At 49.9% G+C, this 21,904-nt stretch overlaps 3 protein-coding genes and 1 long non-coding RNA gene across 6 annotated transcripts; 2 read left to right on the forward strand and 2 right to left on the reverse strand.

Annotated features, from left to right (window-relative positions):
* Positions 1 to 78: 78 nt before the first annotated feature.
* On the reverse strand, positions 79 to 1,752 carry LOC309889174 (killer cell lectin-like receptor subfamily F member 1; the record flags this gene model as incomplete). Its single annotated transcript, XM_082781927.1, has 6 exons — positions 1,628 to 1,752; positions 1,128 to 1,250; positions 916 to 1,041; positions 650 to 804; positions 310 to 425; positions 79 to 202 (listed from the first exon to the last, which is right to left on the reverse strand). Exons 1-6 carry the CDS (start codon positions 1,710 to 1,712, stop codon positions 79 to 81), a joined length of 729 nt encoding a protein of 242 aa, XP_082638053.1. The 5' UTR covers positions 1,713 to 1,752.
* Positions 1,753 to 3,174: 1,422 nt separating this feature from the next.
* LOC309889169 (C-type lectin domain family 2 member D-like) lies at positions 3,175 to 7,469 on the forward strand. 3 transcript variants are annotated; one of them, XM_082781919.1, is made up of 7 exons: positions 3,175 to 3,261; positions 3,896 to 4,058; positions 5,514 to 5,711; positions 5,929 to 6,012; positions 6,447 to 6,625; positions 6,746 to 6,846; positions 6,961 to 7,469. In XM_082781919.1, exons 2-7 carry the CDS (start codon positions 3,971 to 3,973, stop codon positions 7,139 to 7,141), a joined length of 831 nt encoding a protein of 276 aa, XP_082638045.1. In that variant the 5' UTR covers positions 3,175 to 3,261; positions 3,896 to 3,970; the 3' UTR covers positions 7,142 to 7,469. The 3 variants fall into 3 exon arrangements, with proteins under 3 accessions (XP_082638045.1, XP_082638046.1, XP_082638044.1); XM_082781920.1 differs by lacking the exon at positions 3,175 to 3,261 and having other exon boundaries at positions 3,285 to 4,058; positions 5,517 to 5,711; XM_082781918.1 differs by lacking the exon at positions 3,175 to 3,261 and having other exon boundaries at positions 3,289 to 4,058.
* A 6,404-nt stretch (positions 7,470 to 13,873) lies between these two features.
* LOC309889191 lies at positions 13,874 to 15,903 on the forward strand. Its single transcript, XR_014319201.1, has 3 exons — positions 13,874 to 14,424; positions 14,848 to 14,976; positions 15,298 to 15,903. It is a non-coding gene; the product is annotated as an uncharacterized lncRNA (long non-coding RNA).
* Positions 15,904 to 16,679: 776 nt separating this feature from the next.
* LOC309889177 (C-type lectin domain family 2 member B-like) lies at positions 16,680 to 21,671 on the reverse strand. The gene is made up of 6 exons (XM_082781933.1): positions 21,419 to 21,671; positions 19,406 to 19,568; positions 19,040 to 19,150; positions 18,522 to 18,703; positions 18,040 to 18,143; positions 16,680 to 17,741 (listed from the first exon to the last, which is right to left on the reverse strand). Exons 2-6 carry the CDS (start codon positions 19,491 to 19,493, stop codon positions 17,603 to 17,605), a joined length of 624 nt encoding a protein of 207 aa, XP_082638059.1. The 5' UTR covers positions 19,494 to 19,568; positions 21,419 to 21,671; the 3' UTR covers positions 16,680 to 17,602.
* Between the last annotated feature and the right edge of the window lie 233 nt (positions 21,672 to 21,904).

Genomic DNA, 21,904 nt, shown 5'->3' on the forward strand with positions numbered 1-21,904 from the left:
GGGTGAGAAGGGACTTTATTTTGAAAGCAATGTGTTTTTTTTTTATTATTTTTATTTTTTATTTTTTTCCCAAGTCGCTCAGAGCAGGACGGCCTCTTTCTGGCAGATCCACGCCAAGGCAGAGCCACAGGTTTCCGAGATGATCCTGTCCTCCCTCAGCGCCCCGCAGGCTCCGCTGGCGTTCGGGGTGCTCAGGTTGAACCTGAGGGTGCAAGAGAGATCCCGTGGCACCTCACGGGGGTCCCCGAGGGGACGTTGGAGGTGTCCACCCCCCCATCCATCCCCTCCAGGCTTCTCCCAGGCTCTCACCGGCTCTGGTCCAGGCGGGAGCCATCCAGCCAGGTCCAACCCATCCCCACAGAGGGCTGGGAGAGGCCGATCCAGAAGTAGCGTGTGGGTTTCTGTATGACTCGATTTAGGAAGTCCTACAATGGGAAACGGGGCTGGTGACTATGGTGGTTTTTGCTGTCCCCACAACTGGCTCCCCCACCCAGCCAGGAGCCCCGCTGGTGTCCCTAATGCTACCCCAGAGCTTTGGGCACCCATCCCTGCACCCTATGGGTGCGGACCCCAAATTTCTGGACCCCACAGCCCCTCGGGTGCAACCCTGAGCCCCGTCCCACATCCTAGCCAGTATCAGCCCCGTTACCAGCTCGCCCTGGTCCTCTGGCACAAGCAGCTGGGCTCTCTGATGGCTGCAGTTCTCCCGGCTCTCCCTCCAGGAGCTGCTCTTGCTGGTGACCCAAAAACACTTCCTCCTGTGCAGCGTCCACCCCACAGGACACAGCTTGCAGCCCCCACCCTCTGCAGACAGACAGACGGACAGACAGCCACGCGAAAAACCCCATCACAGCGCCACGGGGTGGGCGATAGCAGGGTTCAGACAGGGGGGATGCAATATTTTAAGGGGGTTACCTCCAGGGGGGCACAGGCTCGTCCTCAGCCCCAGGTGGGTGCAGCCCAGGGTGGCAAAACTTTGTCCCTGCGACGCGTTCCCGCACCCCACAGCCCCCTGGTGCCTCTCCACCAGCAGCCAAGACACTGGGGGAGAGGGACCCTGAGCCCAAACGGGGGTGTCCCCAGTCCCCAGCACCCCCGAAAAAGGACGCCCAGGGGTGTCAACTCACCGCATATCACAAAGGACAGCAGCAGAACGGCCACCAGGGCCCCAAAGAGGCAGCGGGGGGATCGCATGGGGGTGCGAATCCACCGTGGGGCGAAGCCTGGCTCGGGGTCCCTCGTGGCAGGGCCTGCAGCCAGGGGAAGGGACACAAAAGGAGAAGTGGCGGGGCCGAGAGCATCCGTCAGCCCTTTTCTCTGTCCCAGGGGGTGCCCCAATTCTTCAGAGCAAAAGGGTTTTGGGGGATGCAGCCGAGCCCGACGGTGACAAGATGGGAGCGAAACTGGGGCACCAGCAGCCAGCGTCTGGGTGCCGTGGGGTGGCCAAAAACCACAGGCAAGCGTCCCCCCAAAGCATCTTCTCAGTTTCCCCAGCTTGAGGGACTCTCTGGGACCCCAAGAGCTGCTTCTTGCACCCCGCTTCTTCCCCCCGCCAAGCAGTCGCCACCCGGGGTATCCTCTCGCCACCACAAAGCCGTGGTGGGGACGGAGGATCGGACCCCGCTACCTGCATCCCGGAGGGGTCCCGGCCTCTCCGCAGCACCCCGCTTGCATCGCCTGTCCAAGGCCATGTAGCCATCCTCATCCTCCATGGCAGGAGGACACACGGCGGGTGGAGGGGACACGATGGAGTCCGGAGGACAGGAAACCAAAATGCTCAGAGCTGCACCGGTGAAGTGCAAACCAGCGGCGGGGCCGGAGCTTCCTGCCACAGCTCACGGCCGTGCAATGCCCCTGAAAGTTTTTGGGGTCACCAACACCCTCGCCTGGTGCCCGGGTGAGAGGCACAAGATCCTCCTGCCTCCCCCAGGCTCACGGTCCGCCCTATAAATTACATCCCTAATGAGAAGATAGGGGCAGACTTGGGTCTTAATGCTGTCTCATGGCCAAAAAAAAGGTGCTTTTGTGTCTTTTAGTGTTTTTCCCCATCCTGGTGCATGCCCAGACAAATCCCTTTGATGGATACAAGGCACTGCTTCGTTGGGATTCCAGTAAAAAAGGCACACGTGCTTGAAAGCAGCTAAGAAAGTGTTTAATTGATTAATTAATTTAGCTATTTCTATTTTTTTTTATTAACACCAGCAATTAATCCTGTCTTCCCTGCTCTGCCAGGTGCCTTTGCTCAGCCCCTGCCTGTGCACAGCTTTCCGGCTGTGTTCTTCCAGGATTTTCTTGCAAAAAAGAAACACAAAACCAAACCAAACTGAAAAATAAAATAAAATTAAATTAAATTAAAATAAAATAAAATAAAATAAAACAAAACAAAATAAAATAAAATAAAATAAAATAAAATAAAATAAAATAAAATAAAATAAAATAAAATAAAATAAAATAAAAATGAAGCACTGTTCTTTGTTTTTTTCCTGTCCTCCTGTTGCTGTAGCAAGTCACAGCTACAGATTGGTTTTTCACGCCGCGAAAAACCATCGTGATCATCTAGGAGTTGTCGTCGCTCTGTCTCCCCCCTTGCCCTCTCCACCCTCAAGGAAAAAAATAAATAAATAAAAAAATAAATAAATGATAATTCTGTTCTGAGGGGAAAAAAGGCTATTTGGATACGCACCCTAAAGGATATGCACCCCGAAGGATACGCACCCGAAGGGATATGCGCCCTATTTTAAATATGTGGTCGGGCTAACCAGACCTCAAAAAGCCTCGAAATCACCGTTTTGCCCTCAGAAGAGGGAAGTTGAAGCAACATTCACCCACCCCTTTGCAGGGACATTTTGTCAGAGCAGTAAAAAAAAAAAAAAAAAAAAAAAAAAAAAAAAAAAAAAAGAAACATCTGGAAGTTTTTGCCATTATTTCTCCCCCTCTCTGCTTCTGCACCGGGGACAGGACGTTTCAAATCATCCTGTGAACGGGGTTTCTTCATCACAAGCATCAGAGATTTGCTTCCCTTCCTCTTTTGGCAGCCAGGGTAACATGGTGAGGGCAACTCCAAGCGCGAGCAGTGAGCTTTTGAGTCATTTGAGTTGCTTTTATTTATTTAATTATTTACATTCCATATATGTGAAGGCGTAGCCGTGGCCAGGCAATGGGCAAAAGCAACGGCTTACGTAACGGGGGGCTGTCCTTCGTGATTCATTTAATCTCCGCACATTTATTGCAACAAATCACAACGGAGAAGACGCTCAGAAGGTAAGTTTGCCTCCGAGCAGCGAAATTCGGGGCCAGCTGAGCGAGCACCGCTCGGTCTCAGGGCTGAAACGGGAAGGAAACGAGCAGCCAGCCGGGGCGGGCTTCCCAACTTTTTTTTTCTTTCATTGCTTTAAAGTTCATTTATTTACTTCGTTATTTGCTCCTTTGCCCGCCCTCTTCGTCACTCTCTCAACCTTTCTTTTTTGCATTTCTGCTGTGTTTTATTTATTTATTTTTTTTTTTTTCTCGTCCTCCTCTCGCTCGCTCCCTTCTTTCAATGAACTTGGCACCCGATGGGCGCACGCAGCGCCGTGGCTCGGCGAGGAGCGCCTCGAAAACCTCACGTTTCCCAAAACTCTTCTTTTTCAGCTGGCTTTATGAAAGTTGCTGCTGCCGCGGTGCTGGCTGAATTTTCTTGCAGCTCCTTAGCCTGCCCCTGCTCCTTTCTCCCCCACTCCGCTGCCTCCGCCCCGTGCATCTTCCTGTCCCCTTTTCCTTCCCTCACCCTCCTGCAATCTGCAAACCCTTTTCCCACCCACTTTTTCCCTACGTTTCCCCCCAGATCTCCAAAAATCCTCACACCCAGGGGGCTTTGGTGGCCCCCCAGCTCTCAACCATCTCCTCGCTATCGCAGGGTGCTCCGGCAGTCGCAGCATCGGGACGGGACAGTTACACGTGATCGGCGGGACCTGACATTTCCTTGCCAGCCATGGGGAAAGGAGACTGTGAAAACACTCACCCTGAGGAAGAAGAAGAGCTGAACCCTCCCAGAGATGAGGAAAACCTACATAAATATGGTAATGCTGGGGGAAAGTGAGATCTTGCTCGGGGGATGGGCACCAGCCAGGGTTTTTTGGGGGGGGGTGAGGACAGGCTCTGAATTTTTCCATGCAGCCACCTCTAAATCCATCTGGAGGTCCCCAAACAAATGCTTTTAGAGGACACACATCAGCCCTGCATGCTCTCCCCATCCTCCTGTTCCCCCGGAGCTACGGGGAACCATACAGCAGAGGTCCCCAAAATGCTTCTTTTCTCTTTTTCTTCATCCATTCCCAGCCCTCACGGAGCTGTGAAGCCGCCCACCTCCCTGGCATTTCCTCTGCTTCCCATCTTCCCAATTCTGGTGCAAAAAAAAAAACATTTTTGTTCTCATGGTACTGAGCTTAGCCCGAGGGAATATGCACTGCATGAGTTCATCGCCTGCCCTGCTCAGACCCTGAACGCTGCGAGGATCGCTTGTTTTGTACACATTAGTAGTAGTAGCGCTATTCCCATTATTATTTCCCATTATTATTTTTATTTTCCTTTCTTTGCTGCCTTAATAAACTGTCTCTATCTCAACCCACAGGCTTTTTTTTTTTTTTTTTTTTTTTTTTCTCTGATTCTCTCCCACGTCCCAGAGACAGGGGGAGGGTAGGGCAGGAAGGTGGTGCAATAGCTGGTGTCGAGGTGCTGTGACATGAGGTCATAGCGCAGCACGGCTGCCGCTCCCTGTCAGATTCATAAAAGCTGGTGAAGAAGCAGAATTCAGTTACTTGATGCACCGCTGGGGAAGTCCACATCTGAGCCAAACGTGGGGCCAGCTGAGCAAGCAATGCTTGCAAGCAATGCAATGCTCAGAGCAAGCAATGCCCAGCTCGGGGCTGAGATGGGGAGGGAAGGAGCAGCCAGCCAGGGTGGGTTTCCCAACTTTTTTCTTTCATTTTAAAGATTTTTTTTTTTGCTGTTGTTCCTTTGCCCTCTCCCATTTTTCCACTCTCAATTCTTTGTCTCTTTCCTGCCTTTCTTTGTGTGTTTTCAATTTTTTTTTTTTCTTACCCTCTTCTTCTCTGCCTTCGCTTTCAATGCCAAAACTGCATCGGGTGAGCTCTCATGTTGCAGTGTGTGTGTGCATAAAACCCTCATGTTGCCCAAATTGCTCCCTTTCAGTTCCCTTTCAGAAACTAACCCACAATGGAAGAGCTGTGTGAATCTGCTTGCAGACGTTGCGAGCTCCTTCCACCTCTTCCTTTCCTGAAGATGCTCAACACGCCCTGGGTGGGATCCTGCACGATATGCTTGGTGTTTCTCAACAGCTGGGTGCACGCTGGTGGAGCTACGGGGCCGAGCCTCGTGGTGCTGCTGTCTGCAGCCACCCAGGGATCTCTCCTTCAGCCTCGTTTTTCCACCTCATCACCCCGCTTGCTGGGCTTGCAGGGGAGGGGAACCGCATCCGAGCCTTGCCTTCTATGTTTTTTGTTTTTTTTTTTTAGCAGCACCAATGCCTTCTGACGTGCTAAGCACTCCTGGAGCAGTGAACACTATGGTGCAAGACGAGCAGAGTGGCCTCACCTCCCAGTATGAGGACCCCGACCAGCCCCAGGACCCCCAGGACACGGCGGCGACCTCTTCTGTTGCGATGCCCACAGATGCTGCACCCACAGGCAGAAACAGGACCCAAAGATGCCTGGGTGAGTGCAGGGCCAGTGCCCAGCTGGGTTTTGAGCTGTCCTCCTGCTGCTGCAGCACTTGTGGGGGTGAACCCCGTGCCAAGGAGGAGGGAGACGGGGTCGAGGGGTGTCCGTGATCCCCCTGGCATCGCCTTCTGGTCGTGCTGGCGACGTGAGGGCAGTGCTGCTTGTGGGACAGCCCCGTCCTCACCACAAATCTCTTTTCCTTCTGCTGCAGGCAGGGTTTGCACAACCCAGCGACAGCGTGATGTGCTGCTATTCCTGACCTTGATGCTGATTCTTAGCATGGTTGTGCTGATAGGTAAGGGCAGAGTGGCCACCACCATCCCACCCCTCTACACAGAGCTGCCCGTGCCCCCCTGCAGCCGGGTTATAGAACTAGCCGGGGTTGCAACTGGGTGATCTGTAAGGTCCCTCCCAACCCGAGCCATGCTACGCAAAGCCCTCTGAGATCATCCAGCCCAAACTTTAAGGAGTCCACCACTAAACCATGCTCCTGAGTTCTACACCTACCCGTGTCTTGAAGACCTCCAGGGATGGTGACTCAACCACTTCCCTGGGCAGCCCATTCCAATGCCTCACAACCCCTTTGGTAACGAAATTCCTCCTAATATACAACCTCAACCTCCCCTGGTGTAGCTTGGGAGACTCTCCCCTTGTCTTACCACTTGGGAGGGAGAAGAGCCCGATCCCCCTCTTGCTATAACCTCATTTAATGTCCCCTTTGCTCTGCAGCAACCAGAAAACAGCAGGAGACAGCCCCGGTGCTGGCCTGCCCTTACAAATGGGTTGGGTACCGCAACGTCTGCTACTACCTGTCGGGGCAGCAGGAGCAAGGCAACTGGAGCTGGAGCCAGGAGCAGTGTTCGAGACACGGGGCCTCGCTGGTCGTGGTGAAAAAGGACTGGGAATTGGTGAGTGCGGGGTGCTGGGTGGCTGTGGGGCTCCCACAGCGGGGCAGCGAGTCCCGTGGGGCTGACGGAGCGCGGTGCTCCAGCATCTTCTGACTGTCTGCTTCTCTCCTTGCCGCCCAGAAATTTCTGAGACAGTTCAAAGACAGCGGGGATTCCTGGCTTGGGCTGCGGAGACGGGGTGAACAACTGCGGTGGGTGGATGGCAGCAGCTTCAATTTGACGTGAGTCCTGCGAGCGGGCAGAGCCTGATGGCCCCGGTGTGCCGTGGCCTTGCACTGCTGCCAAAGGGCACGGGGAAGTGCAGAAGGCTGCAGTGGCATTCCTTGTCGTTGCAGGTTCCCGGTGCAGGGCGTCGCAGAGTGCGTCTACTTGAATGGCGAGGACGTGGCGACCTCAAGCTGTTGGCAGAGCCGGCCTTATATCTGCAGCAAGCCCCAGGCTGTGGGGGCAGCTCCTGAGAAAGATGGTGGAGAAAGGACTTTCTCCATGCTGGACACTGGCGGCTCCTCTCATTGATGAAGGATGATGCTCTTCAGAAATCCTTTCAAGTGTTTGCGTCTGTGGTTTTGAGGTCAAAACTGAAGCCTGATGACTAAGGATGGAACCTGAGGTGGAAGAGGTGCTGACTAACATCAGAGCTGAACAAGACTCAAACCTTACGGACCAGACCTGGGGGTGATGTTCTCGACATCATCTGAAGAGCATCGACCACATTGCACTTTGTTGTGCCCTATGTTATTATTATTGTTATTGTTATTATTTATATATGGACAAAATGATTTTTCCAGGTCCCTTTCAATTACTAACTTTCTGTTATTCTGTGAAATATATTTTTATCCATGTATATACGTGCATGTGTTCCATTCCTATGGCCTTAGGGACAGTTTCATGGGGGATTCCAGCCAGTAATTCCTTGAGCAGACAGAATTTTGTTCTCCTGAAGTTCAGGGTCCTCTTTTTGGAAGTTCAGGGTCCTGACTCTGCTTTTTGCCAGACCCGTATTCCTCAGGGTCACCAACTCCACCAGGTAGTGGTCGTCACCAGGCAGTCGTAACCTCTGTAAAGCTCTCTTCCACACTGGTGAGCACCAAGTCTAGTAAGGTTACACCTCGTGTCGGTCCGTCTATATTACCTGGACCAGGACGTTATCCTCAACAGACTCCAGGAATCTCCTGGATTGTCTGGATCTCACCATGCTGCTATCCCAGCAGATGTCTGGGTGGTTGAAATCCTCCTCAGGACAAGAGCTTGTGAGCACAACAGTCAGATGGGCTGTAGCAGACCCCAACCACCGGTCCTTTACCGGACCGATCCTTGATTTTCACCCACGAGCTCTCCGCCTGGTCGTGGCTGTTTCTCAGGCAGAGCTCTTCACAATCTATCCAACTCCTAATACAGGAATTATTTCCTCCCTTCTGAACAGTTTGTAGCCATCAACAGCCACGCTCCAGTCCTGGGAATCATCCCACCAGCTTTCCATGATCTACATCCATGGTTCCCTACACGGTCTTCCTCCCAAAGACCACTGCCCACGTCCTGAAGACCCCTGCCCACAATTCTTGGGAGAAGTCAGGTTAAAAAGTTCAGTCTGGTTAAAAAGGTGAATAGAAAAAGCTTTTGGGGTGGCTTGTCAGTAAAGGATGTCTTGTAAGCAAATGGTGCTGCCTGGTGGAAACAGCAGATGGCAACATCCCCACGAGAACCCTACAGCCCGCTTAGCAGAGCCCCAAGCTCACTCGCTCAGTCCAAACACGCTCGCCCGGTGCTCATTTTGTAGCTGGTATGGTGCTGTGTTTGGGATTTAGGATGAGAAGAATGGTGATATCACGCTGATGTCTTAATTGTCACAGAGCTTACACCAAGACAAGGACTTTTCAGCTTCTTGCTCTGTCCTGCAACCGGGCAGGCTGGGGGTGCAGCAGGAGCTGGGAGGGGACAGACCCAGGACAACTGCCCCAAACTGTCCAAAAGGGTATTCCACACCATTTATTATTAAAAAATTCATTTATTTTTTGTCTTAAGAAACGGTCTCTATCTCAGTCCAAAAGCTTTCGTTTTTTTTTTTTTTTTTTTTTTTTTTTTTCTTTTTGATTCTCTCTGCAGTGTCACGGGGTGGGAAGGGGAGGTGCGGGAAGAAGTGGCTGAGTGGTGCTTATCTGTCAGTCGGGTTAAGCCATTACACCACCGCGTCCAAAAGAGGAGCACAGCTAAGAAATTCGACCGAAACCACCAGAAACCACCCTCCTCATCCTTTCAAGTTCAGTAACGGAAGCTCAAGTTCAGTAATGAAAGCTCAGGGGAAATGTTAGAAAGTGGCTGCTTTGTCTTCTTGCAAAACCATGACTCATGCTGGAACCCGGCTTCCCGGGCAAGGGCCGAGCATCCGATGTGCGTTAATGAACCTTCTCTTCGTTGTCTTCAATAATACATGCTGTATGAGCCATGTATGGAAATGGTGGATATGGCCCTGAAGGAAGGAATAGATGCTAAAGGGCTAACTGTAGAACTACAGCAGGTCTAGAGAAGTCACCCCATGGTGATTTTGCAAGTTTTAGCTAACACAGATGGACATCGGAAACTAACCACCAGGAAAGGACTGAGATGGGATAATCCTGGAAGACAAGGGATATCTATAACAATTTTAAACACTGGCTAGCAAGACATGAAAAGCAATAAAATGGGAAGACAGCTCATCCTCTGTTGAGTAAGAACTGGTTTAGATGAGTTTTGTGGCTGAGGTGGAAAGTCCATAAAGAGGAAGACGTACGGCCTTCGCCCTGAGGACCCGGCCCACGACCACGAGGAAGCACCGTGCGTGCACAGCCAGGAGGAAGTGGAGGCAGAGACCGTGGCAATTTCTCAGATCTCATTGCAACAAATACTGTCCATGTGGAGAGGTTCAGAGAATCACAGAATCACAGAGTTGTCTAGGTTGGAAGAGACCTCAAGATCATCGAGTCTAACCTCTAACCTAACACCGAGAAGTGCTCCACTAAACCACATCACTAAGTTCAACACCTACACGTCTTTTAAAGACCTCCAGGGATGGTGACTCCACCACTTCGTATAGTCCCGTGTGTCAGCTGCTGCTTTTAAACAATCCCTGCCACGACTGCAGAGATAAAAACCCCCACGACATGTATGCAAATAAATAAATAAAATAAATAACTCATACGCTCATTGCTCGCTGCTTGTTCTCTTAATGATGTTATCCTGGTGTCAAAAGAGGAAGAGGAGCAAATCCGTGATACTTTTGTTGAAGAAACCCGGTTCATGGGAAGATTTTTTAACACACACACACACCCTCCCCGGCGCAGGGGCAGAGGAGAGGAGGAATAATGGCAAAAGCTCTGGATGCAACATTTTTTTCTCAGCTGGACTGATGAAATGATGCAAAGGGGAGGGGATGCAGAAATGCAGCTACAACTCCCCTCTTCTTGAGGCAAAACTGGTGTTTTTGAGGCGCTTTGAGGTCTGGTTGGCTGTAGGACGCATATCCTTTAGGGCACATATCCTTTAGGGTGCATATCCAAATACCTTTTTTTCCCCTCAAAACAGGATTATCATTTTTTATTTTTGCATCCTTGGGGGTGCAGAGGGAAAGGGGGAGACAGGGCGACAACAACTCCTAGTTGATCAAGATGTTTTTTTCATGGTGTGAAAAGTCAATCTGTAGCTGTGGTTTGCTATAACAGGAAAAAGAAACAATATTTTTGCTTTTGTTGTTGTTGTTGTTTGTTTTGTTTTGTTTTTTGTTTGGTTTGTGTGTGCTTTTTTTTTTTTTTTTTTTTTTCCCCAATAAAATCCTGGAAGAACACATTTATTGGCTGCTTTCAAGCACGTGTACCTTTTTTACTGGAACCACAATGAAGCAGTGCCTTGTGCACATCAAGGGGATATGTCTGGGCCCACACGAGGATGAGGTAAAACAATAAAAGATACAAAAGGGTGGGCCGTGAGCCTGGAGGAGGCAGGAGGATCTTGTGTCCCTCACCTGAGCACCAGGTGTGTGCGGGTCCACTTCTCTCAGCTTGAGCTTCTTCCTAGCTCCGGTGCACCCATTTCCAGTGACTTTCTGTACGAGCTTCTCTGAGCAGTTTGCTGAGTTTGTCTGAACCCATCTTCATGAGGCGATCAAAGAGCCTGTTCCCGTCCTGGTCTCCATTCTGCCAGCCTGCTCCTTTTCACTCCTTTTTCCTGCTTCTTTATTGATGACATAACTTCATCGGTGTTGCCTTTTTTATCTTGAGGGCAGGCTCCGCTCTTATACCCTCCTCTCCACAGCAGTTCTTTTCAAAACAACTTTTCATTGGTCAAACAACTTTGCATATAACAGCAAACACCCAGAAACATCCATGCCTTAATGGCTGGAGAACAAGAAACCATCTGGAGAACAAGAAACCTGAGACTGCATGGAGTCTCCTGAATCACCCTTCTTTGTTCCCTCTAAACTCTTTTATATTCCTGATGGCCCCATCCTTAAGAGTCTAATGTTATCTCAACCACGGGGCTTTCCAACCCCCATGGCCACACTCCCAAATCTCCCCCTTCTTTATTAATATCAACCATTGTCTCAACACGAATTACCACTCCATATATAACAGGGGCATTGCACGGCCGTGAGCTGTGGCAGGAAGCTCTGGCCCCGCCGCTGGTTTGCACTTCAGCGTTGCAGCTCTGAGCATTTTGGTTTCCTGTCCTCCAGACTCCATCGTGTCCCCTCCACCTGCCGCGTGTCCTCCTGCCATGGAGGATGAGGATGGCTACATGGCCTTGGACAGGCGGGGTGCTAAGAAGAGGCCGGGACCCCCCCGGGACACAGGTAGCGGGGTCCGATCCTCCGTCCCCACCACGGGTTTGTGGTGGCGAGAGGATACCCCGGGTGGCGATTGCTTGGCGGGGGGAAGAAGTGGGGTGCGAGAAGCAGCTCTTGGGGTCCCAGAGAGTCGCTCAAGCTGGGGAAACTGAGAGGGGGCTTACAGGGGATGCTTGCCTTTGATAAGCTCAGTATTGTGGAACAAAAATGATTTTGCACCAGAACTGGGAACATGGGCAAGGACAGAAAATGCCAGAGAGGTGGTTCCATCGCTCCGTGAGGGCTGGAGATGGGTGAAGTGTGAGAAAAGAGAGAGAAAGGAAGCATTTCTGGGACCTCTGCTCTACGGTACCCCCTTGCATGGCAAAGTACTCGGCAGTACACCCCCATTTTCTAGAATCATAACGTTGGTGTGTACTACCCCATAGGAGGTCAATTTCTGTACCAGCACACTTAAGGGGAATAGGAGAAATGGGACATAAGGTTCCCAGGGGACAGGGGGATGTCCCTGGGACAATGCCTACTGAGAGTCCTTTAGGAAGAATGCTAAGAAATCAGTTGCAGCAAGGTTTGTAGCTCTGGGGGAGCACTGAAGGATGGGGAGAGCATGCAGGGCTGATGCGTGTCTTTTGAAGGCACCTGCACTTGTTTGAGGACCTCCAGATGGATTTAGAGGTGGCTGCAGAATCTGTCCTCACCCACCCAAAAAACCTGGCAACTGCCCATCCCACCAATGCCCCACCAGAGCCAGATCTTGCTTTCCCCCAGCATTACCCCATTTATATTTTTTTTCTTCATCGCTGGGAGGAACTTCTTCAAACAGGAAGTTTTTGTAACCAGGCTATCCAAAATAATTATCTTGCAATTAAGTTATCTGGATGCAGATTTTTACATAAATATATATATATATATATATATATATATATATATATATATATATATTAAGTTTTGCAAGCTATGGTCAGGATGGAGGCAGAGTCTTTGTGCAGCCTTTTTTTAATTAGTGGTGGTGGTGTGTTTTTTTTGACACATTTTTTGGCACCGCGAAGGAAGTGAAATATAAAAGGGGGCCTCCCTCTGCTCACCACAGAAAACTGAGTACAAAACTTTCCATGTCAATGAGAGCTGAAGGCAGAGTAACAACAAACAGCAGAATGGACTGGTGGTGCTTTTTCCCCAGTCCTAGGAAGTGCCAGATGCTCCATGCAGCAGAGGTTAGGTCACGCTGGCATGAGAAAATGAAATTAAACATCAAGATAGTGCATATGTAAATTTGCTGCAGAAAATAAGCAAGGAAAAAAACCCTCTTTGCCTCTTCTGGTGCAAAAGTTACAGGATAAATGACTTGGCATGGAAGAAAAAGCAACAAATTGCAATCAAAACCATCCCTTTCCAGCTTTTGGGTTACACGCAACTGATGCCCAAGCGTATTCCAGGGAAGACCTACCAAATATCACCTTTCTCGTCCTTCCCTGACTATCTGCTGGTACGTGTTGGTCTGCCCCCATTAAAAAAATATATATATATTATTTAATGGCTTTTATTTTGTCTTTTGTCACCTCTCTGCTCTCCTGACAGCTCAGCACCACAATGCTTACTGCACTCACTAAAGCCAAAAGGTGTTTCTGCACCTCCAGAGGTGCGACCTCCTCCTGCCTTGAGGATGTCTGCCTACCTGCCATCCTTCGACTGAAAGGGACCACCATCCCTGGAGGTCTTTAAAAAACATTTAGGTGTTGAGCTTAGGGATATGGTTTAGTGAAGGACTTGTTAGTTTTAGGTCAGAGGTTGGACTAGGTGATCTGGAAGGTCTCTTCCAACCTAGATGATTCTGTGAAAGGAAAGTCTGTAAAAACAAAACAAAACAAAACAAAACAAAACAAAAACAAAAAACCAAAGACTACAAAAAGCCACTTCCTGGTGGTTCTAGACGCAGGCGCAAGAACGTTAGTCATAACGCAAAGGTTCCCCGGGGATGTTGTCACTCCTGGGACGCTTCTGCGGGCGGGCAAACTGACCACGGCTGGGGAAATTATTTACGCCAATTTAAGGCAGACCAGAGGTGGCTCTTCAGCTGTTGAGAGGCATCACAGTAAGTGCAATTTCGGGTGGTGGGCACTCATAGCGAGCTTCGTTTCCTCCAGGAAGAGCTGGCGTTTGGGTCTGCTTGCGTCTTGGCCAAGAAACACGGCCAAGCGCCAGTTGGGTTGCGGGGTTGATCCCGGTTTGTGCAGGCAAAGAAAGGAAGGAAGGAAAGAAGGAAGGACGGGGGAGAAGGAAGCTTGCAAACGGCCAGAGCTTCAACGATTTCACTGCTGGGGCTGCTCTCCCCGCAGCAAAAATCAGCCCCAACGCAAGCCGTTGGAAGTCAAAGCTTGGCAAAACACGCCCAGGACCCTGGTGGAGAGGAGGTGTGGAGGGACCCGGGTCCCACCGGCCACCATCTGCTCTAAATGAGGCCAATTTCCCAAGAGTTTGGGTCTGTCCCCGCATCCCCTCCAAGCTCCTGGAGGCTTTGCTCCAGCCAAAGCTGCACAATGGCGAGCAGCGGGACCCACGCAAGGAGGGTCCTGGGGTGGGAGATGCAAAGAGAAGGTTGTGATCGTTGGGTTTTCACTTTTTTTTGTGTGTGTGTGGAGGTAGCAAAACATCTGTCAACTTCTGCTCAAACAGAGGGGCTTTATTTTGTTTTGTTTTGTTTTGTTTTATTTTATTTTATTTTATTTTATTTTATTTTATTTTATTTTATTTTATTTTATTTTATTTTATTTTATTTTATTTTATTTTATTTTATTTTATTTTATTTCGTTTCGTTTCATTTCATTGTATTTTCATTTTATTTTACAAGAAAGCACTTTCTGAACAAAACCACGGACTCTTTCAGCTCCCGCCGTGTGCCCACAGTGGCACGGAGTCCTTCTGAAGCTGAGCGGGCTGGGCTACCTGGTGCTGCTGGTGCTGGTGGCAGTGCTCAGTGTGCAGGGTAAGTAAAACCCGCGTGAAAACAAATCTAAAACCCAAGCGATCACAAGGGAAAGTGTACTTTGTTTGTTGTTTTTGGGTTTTTTTCTTCGCCAAGGGGAGGACAGGGTTTTATCCCAGGAACCATGTAGATGCCACGGGACGCATCCAACAAGAGTAAATCCCCTCTCAAAACAAACAAACAAACAAACAAAACAACAACAAAAACACAGAAAAACATACACAAAAAAAAAAAAAAAAAAAGGCTTTTAAAGCAAGTGTGGTGGACACAAGCAACATTTTTATGCTATTCCAAAAGTTGGGTGCAATCATGACCAGAAAAAGAGTTTGCACAATAGATCTGGAAACCCAACTCAGCCCTGCAAGGTTTTCATGGTGTTGTGCCCAAACAGCCTCAATCTCACTACAAAATTTTACCTCCAAGTTTTTCAGAAGATGCCGACACCTCCCAACGCTCTGCAGAACAAGAGTGAAGCCAGGGGAAGGAGCAGGATGGAGGAGTGCGTGATTCCCTCCCTGCTGCGCTACTTCTGCCACTGGAACGGCTCCGCAGGTAACCCCTTCCCCGGGGGGGTCCCTGGGGTGGGATGGGTGCCACAGGAGGGCTACAAGCACGGCTCGGTGTCAATGAGCATGGCGAGGAAGAGCTCGTTTTGCTGATCATCTCCATCCTCTGTGGGCCTCCGGGAGGAGGAGGCACCTCTCCACCTTCCCCGTGCTTACCCCACCGTGTCCTCCTTGTGGTGGATGGGTGGGAAAAGTGGGCAGGAAAAATTTGGGAGGGGAGAGAGCTCCCTCCCCAGTGCCTCTTGGCTGGTTTAAGCAAGACCTCGAGCACATTCTGGGGTGTCTCACGGCTCCATCTCCTCTCCAGGCCACGCGGGCTGCAAGCTGTGCCCCCCGTCTTGGCAGCTTTTTGGGGACCAGTGCTACCAGGTTTCCAAATCAACTGGGACTTGGATGGATGGTGAAAAAGACTGTGAAAGTCGGGGGTCCCATATGGCCGTGCTCCGGAACACCGCTGATATGGTAAGTACAGAGTGTAAAAGGCTAGAAAAGGACCCAAAAGTCCTCGGTTTTGGTGGGTATAGGGGCAAAAACTGCCCCGGAGCTGCTGGTTGGTGGCAGGAGGCTTGGTAGCTCCAAGCCACTTCGTACTAAGGAGGTAACAGGGCTGAATCACCACCAAAAGGGCTTTGGAGGCCTCTTCCCACCTTTGGCATGGGAAGAAGGAGGGACACAGAGCTCAGGGGGAGCCTCCGGTGTCTCGGGCTCTGAATTTAAGCAATTTCCTCCCACCGAGTGAGGCAGCACCCAAGGCACAGGTGGTGTTTAGGGCCCATCTCTTTGAGGATGAACCAAATGGGTTCAAAAAGCCAGCTTTGCACCCCAACGAGCCTCTTGCTGAAGGCCTTTGGAAGCCACCGCTCCTCTCCCATTTCCCAGGAGCACTTACGTGAGATCATCCGCCAGGACAAGCTAACGGTGTGGATCGGATTAAAGGCATCCAACAACATATGGAAATGGGTGGACAACTCCTCCTTCGATGCCACCATGTGAGTACAGCTGCAACCCGCGGTGTGCAGAGAAACTTTGCTCCACTTCAGCCCCAAAATCTCCAATATTTGGTGTCCATGTCAGCTTTGTAATCCCCCAGAAAGGCTTTATAGCCCAAAAGTTGGCTGTACGGAGCACTGCAACCTAAGATCTTATCACACCTATGCAGCCAACGTGGTTTTAATGCCCTGGGCATGCTCCAGTGGAGGAAGGAGCCAGATGGTAGTGCAAGCACAGCAATCTGCACGCGCATCTGGGCAAGCCCGCAGCAAGAAGCCTCCTGGAGCCCAGTGAGACAGGCTGGGGGAGAAGCTCCCGTTGCCCCCTCACCCAAGAGCAAAAGGAAGTGCTTTTGGGTGCTGACGGTTTTGGTTTGCAGGTTCAGTTCCCTTCAGAGTGTGGAGAACGGCTGCATGACCTTCAGAGACAAGAAGCTGGATGTTGATGGCTGTGGGAGCGACCACAAGTGGGTTTGCCAGACAGAACCCTTCCATCTCCTTTCAAAGACTGCAGGAGACAGAGAGCTGTGTGGTGCCCACCCCGAAAAGACCAGCCTGCAGGACGCTTGCTGCTAATATTTGGGGTGAAGCCAACCCTCCTTGTTACAGCTCTGCGAGTAATTTCAGGTTTTGAACGCGACCAAGCACAGCTGAGACTATCAGTGTATGGATGGGTGGAATTAGCATGCAGTTTATTTTTTTTTATTAAAAAAAGCATACCTATATGTACATACAGACTGCATTTGTTCCAATCATACCATATCCTCCTTCCAATAGGAAGTTTATAGTAAAAAAATAGCATAATTCCATAGCACATCAGATTTGTAGGTTACAGATCTAGTATTAAAAACATACAGGTTTACACAAATTCATGCCATGTGACTAAGAGCACAGATAAAATGCTTCTTAAACCCAAACAGGCTTGCTGCAGTGACTGCTTCCCTGGGGAGCCTGTTCCAGTGTGCAACCACCCTCTCGGTGAAGAACCTCTTCCTGATGGCCAGCCTGAACTTCCCCTGCCTCAGCTTGACACCATTCCGCAGGTCCTATCCCTGGTCACTAAAGAGAAGAGATCGGCGCCTGTCCCTCCACTCCACCTCAGGAGGAAGCTGTAGGCCATGATGAGGTCTGCCATCAGCCTCCTTTTTTTGAGGCTGAACAGGCCAAGTGCCCTCAGCAGCTCCTCATACGTCTTCCCCTCTGGGCCCTTCACCATCTCTCTGGCTCTTCTCTGGACACTCTCCAACACTTTAATGTCCTTTTTGTGCTATGGTGCCCAAAACTGCACACAGTACTCAAAGGGGAGGCCGGCCCAGGGCAGAGTAGAGCGGGACAATCACCTCCCTCAACCGATTAGTGATATAATGCTTGATGCACCCCAGGGTATGGTTGGCCCTCCTGGCTGCCAGGGCAGACTGCTGGCTCATATTCATTCACCTTGCTATCAGCTAAAACTCCCAGATCCCTCTCGTTGCTGGACAGTACAGAAGATTGACTGAGCCTGCAAGAATCTGAGCAGAAAATAAATTAGAATACTGTTGCTGCAAAAAAGCATATTTACATAAGTTTTTACAAATTTCTGTGCTAGTTTTGGCATAAGCATTATGTTTATGGGATCTTTTACTAGGGGTAAATCTTTTGCCTCCACTCGACGTAGTTGTTGGGCTTGCTGCAGATCCAGTATTTCTCCATGTTGCAGAAGGCTGAGCTGATCATCTCCTGGTTTAGGTATGCACAAGGGCCACCTCCCCGCACCTCAAACCTGCAACACAGACACACTCAGGAGTGAGCAGAAGGGAAGAAAGTAGGAAAACTACCCTAAAAACTGGAAGGAAAGATGCGGTTTCCTCTCCTGGGAAGGTCAGAAGGGGCAGCATTCAAGGTTTAATAGGGGTTCAGAGCGCAGCATCCTTGGTCCGCACCAAGCCTCCCATGGAAAACCAGCAGTGCAGTGGCAGGTGAAGGTCCCCGTCCCAAAAGAGGCCATCCCAGACCCTATAAGAACTCCTGCCCTAATTGCCAACCCAAAGTACCCAACCCCAGCAGGCAGAGAGACTGACCAGTCGTTGAAGGCTGTGCCGTTGGTCCACCTGCACTGGCCGTTGACATCCTCATGCAGCCCAAACCAGTGGTTTGCTTGGCCCTTGTAGCGCTTGATGAAATCCTTTAGAGAAAACAAACAAACAAAAAAAAGGGTTTAGGTTGTTCTTTCTTCCTAAAACACAAGCTCCACCTCCAGCCTGCAGAGCACCTTGCAATAGGAAGGTGATTTGATTTGAGAGATGTGAATATTCTTCAGTTTCACAGAAAAAGGAAGCCCCTTGAGAGCAAAGCTTAGGACAGGACCCAGCTGGATGTAGGGAGGGAGTTTTGGAGAAAATAACGTGATATTGCTCATGCCCCAGCCCAGGCTGGTGCTTTCCCCAGGGCATCTTCTCCTGGCTTTGGAAGTGGGTGAAATATGGGGGAAAATAGGTTTTTGTTCTTGACCCACACATTTTCCACACCAGAGCCGGCATTGGGACTCGTGCCCAGTTCTCACCAGTTCCTCCTGGCTGTCTATGGAGGTCAGGGAGGCTTCCATGGCCTTGCACTTCTCCAAGCTGGTTTTCCAGTTGCTTTCATTCTCTGAGAAATAGTAGCACTTGCTGTGGAAGCCGATCCATTTGTCTGGGCACAAGTGGGAGAATTGGGGATGTGATGAGCGAGACTGCTGCTGCACAACTGTAAAAGGAGAAAACCGAGCAGGTGAGATGCACGGAAAGCCACAAAAAAAAAAAAAAAAAAAAAAAAAAAGAAGAAAAATAGCATTTTTTTAATTATATGTATTCCCCTCCAGCAAATGTAGGGGGGTTGGGATGCACCAAAATGGGACACCTGCTTGGAAAGGCTGAGTAGAGCCTGGTTGAGGGGACAAAAGGGGGTGCCCATGAAGCAGGCTCAGTGCTATGCTTGGGGGGCTTCTTATCCTGCTGGGAAAACCCTGGAATTCCCCACTCCATCCCTGAAACAGGTTTCTGGCCAATCTCCCTGCCATGGGGATGCTCCGGTGGGACTCACCAATCAAGGCCACCAGCAGAATGAGGACAAGAACACTCAGCACCACACACAGCGGAGTCAGGAGCTGTTGTACACGATGACATTTCCTTCCCATCCAATGGGGGCTGGAGCCTGGTGGAGAAGAGAGCAGGAGATGTGGGCTGGGTCTTTCCACCCCCCATTTGCCCTTTTTCTGCTGGATCCACGGTTGATCCTATAACCCTCCCCCTTGGGATAGGAGCTCCCTTCTTTGAGGTCCTCCAGGTGATTCAGAGGTGGCTACATGGTAAAATTCAGAGTCTGTCCTCCCCCCACCAAAACACCCTGCCTGGTGCCCATCCCACCAGTGCCCCACTGGACCCAGATCTCGCTTTCCCCCAGCATTACCCCATTTGCATTGTTTTTCTGCATCTCTTGGAGGGTTCGGCACTTCTTCTTGGTCAGGGTGAGTTTTTCCTTGGGCTCTTTTCCCCATGGCTGGCAAGGAAATGTCGGGTCTCACTGATCACATCCACACATCCAGGGCTGTCTCAGCAACTGGCTGAGCACACTGTGATAGCAAGGAGAGGGTTGAGTGTTGGGGGCCCAGCAAAGCCCCCCGGGTCTGAGGACTTGTGGGGATCTGGAGGGGACATGGGGAAACCGTGGTTGGGGAGAGGGCTTGTGGTCTGCTGGAGGGGAATGGAGGAAGGGTGAAAGGATGGGAGAAAAGAAAGAAAAGATGAAGAAAGAAAGAGAAGGAAAAAAAGGAAAGAAAAGGAGAAAAGGAAAGAGAAGGAGAAAAGAGAAAGACAGAAGTTTAAACTGACTTTAAATGCTAAAATAAATTAAAAGAAGTGTACCGCCCATTAGGGTTCAAAACTCAAAGGGAGTTGAGCTGTTTGTGACAGAACACCCTCCGCCAGCTGGCTTCAGCCCAGCAAGCAAGCAAGAATCTGAATTTGAAAAAGAAGCAGAGGAGGTAATAAGTCACCATCAGTCTGTGCTGACATGCGTGGTTTGCCGCTACCCCTTATCTCAGTTTCCCCTGCAACGATAACAGGGTGAGCCGTCTGCTGTTCAAACAGAGCAGCTCTTGCGGCACAGAACTTGTCACTGTTGTTGGGAAATAATTAACAAGGAAAGATTTTGTTTCCAAAACAGCCTTCATCCACATTGCAAACTTTTAGGAATAAGCTCCTAAGGAGGAGAAAAGTTTTGGTTTTGAGTGAATACAGCAGCACGCAAGGAAAAATTGCATGAGGAACTTTCAGTGCTAGGGGTTGTGCTGGGAAATAGTGTTTTCAAAGAAGTTTTAGGATTGAATTTGGCAGGGGGGAATAAACAGTGGTAATATGAGTGGGCTGCAGGTTCCCCAGACTCCGTACGACAAAGCCTGGCTTGGCTTCAGATTTGGCTTGCACACTGGGGAGCCTGCTCCAGTGTGCAACCACCCTCTCGGTGGAGAACCTTTGTGATGTCCAGCCTGAACTTCCCCTGCCTCAGCTTAACGCCGTTCCCGCGGGTCCTATCACTGGTGATTATGGAGAATAGGTCACCTGCCTCTCCACTTTCCCCTTGCAAGGAAGTTGTAGACTGCGATGAGAGCTGCACACAGTACTCGAGGTGAAGCTGCACCAGCACAGAGTAGATTGGGACAATCACTTCCCTCGACCGACTAGCGATGCTACTAGCTTGTACCCACGTGTCATCCCTCTTCCCTCTTTCCCTCTCTTGTCTGCTTTTTTGCTGCAGCTCCACACAGATTATTAATTCTACCGATTAATACTATTTTTTGCTTCTTTTCAACTTTATTCTTCTTTAATTCCCTCCCAGGAGTAAAAAAAAAAAAAAAAAAAGCAGCCAGCTGCCTTAGCTAGATGATTAGAAGAAAGACTGGGAAAGCCCTCCCAAAGAAATAAACAGGAGAAAAAAAAAAGCGTGAAATGTTTTAAAATATCTTAAAACAAACAAACAAACACGCTAGGAGTTCTAAACATCTGCAAGAAGATTTACACACCCCCTGTGGTAGCAGAAGCTTCAATAAAGCCAGATGAAAAGGAACAATTTGGGCAATGTGTTGTTTTTTTTTGGCTCTAATCACAGAAACACATGAGTGGTGTGGGGCAGTGTGGAAGTGTGAATCCATTCAGGCAGCAAAGAGGTAAATTTCCACAGTACTGATCAAGAAAACCACAAATCGCGGGGAAAAGCAGAGGCAAGACGGAGGCAGCAGAGGCAAGACGGAGGAGAGTGCAAATTAATTAAAAAAAAAAATCTTAAAGAAAAAAAAAAAAAAAGAAAAAGAAAGAAGATGGAAACCTGCCCTGGCTGGCTGCTCCTTCCCTCCCCATTTCAGCCCCTAGCTGAGCATTGCTTGCTCAGCTGGCCCCAAATTTTGCTGCTCCAGCATGGACTCACCCTAAGAGCAGTGTGTCTACTCCTGGTGTCTTCTTGGTTGTGCTCCAATTTAAGGAATGAGAGAAGGAATAGTGCTTGTGTTATCCTGGTCATGCAGCAGCGTCATGTAGCAGCGAGGGAGTGGTATCACTCAGCCTATGATCCTACGGAAGAGCACTTGCAGTAGGAATACCTTCAGATATTAAACAAATCCTGTCTTAAATAGTAAGGCTTCAGAACTGAAAAAGCTCAGTGGCTGCAACTTGAACATGGGTAAAAAAGTTTTCCTGAGGCAACCGTCTGTTCTTTTTATTGCAAAACGGCAGTGGGAGGAGATTAGGCGCCCAGTGGGAGGAGATTAGGCGCCCAGGAGGAGTGACGGTGCACTTGCTGTGATTCCCGCCCCCCTGCTTCCTGGAACTGAGCAATAACATTATGTAATTTTGGGGAACTACTGTGAGGGAAGGAGGCGGAGCAACAGCTCTGGCCACCCATCCCTCTCCCACC

This window comes from Aythya marila (assembly GCF_965140915.1).
Source record: "Aythya marila genome assembly, chromosome: 33".
NCBI lineage: Eukaryota > Metazoa > Chordata > Aves > Anseriformes > Anatidae > Aythya > Aythya marila.

Bases quoted from the DNA above. Each gene is read 5' to 3' on its own strand.
- LOC309889169 (XM_082781919.1), top strand. From the start codon at position 3,971: ATGGGGAAAGGAGACTGTGAAAACACTCACCCTGAGGAAGAAGAAGAG. The intron at 6,013-6,446 runs GTAAGGGCAGAG...TTTGCTCTGCAG, and splicing joins TAGCATGGTTGTGCTGATAG to CAACCAGAAAACAGCAGGAG. The intron at 6,626-6,745 runs GTGAGTGCGGGG...CTTGCCGCCCAG, and splicing joins TGAAAAAGGACTGGGAATTG to AAATTTCTGAGACAGTTCAA.
- LOC309889177 (XM_082781933.1), bottom strand. From the start codon at position 19,493: ATGGGGAAAAGAGCCCAAGGAAAAACTCACCCTGACCAAGAAGAAGTG. The intron at 19,151-19,405 runs GTAATGCTGGGG...CTTCTCCACCAG, and splicing joins AGAAAAACAATGCAAATGGG to GCTCCAGCCCCCATTGGATG. The intron at 17,742-18,039 runs GTCAGTCTCTCT...TCTGTGTTGCAG, and splicing joins GGCACAGCCTTCAACGACTG to GTTTGAGGTGCGGGGAGGTG.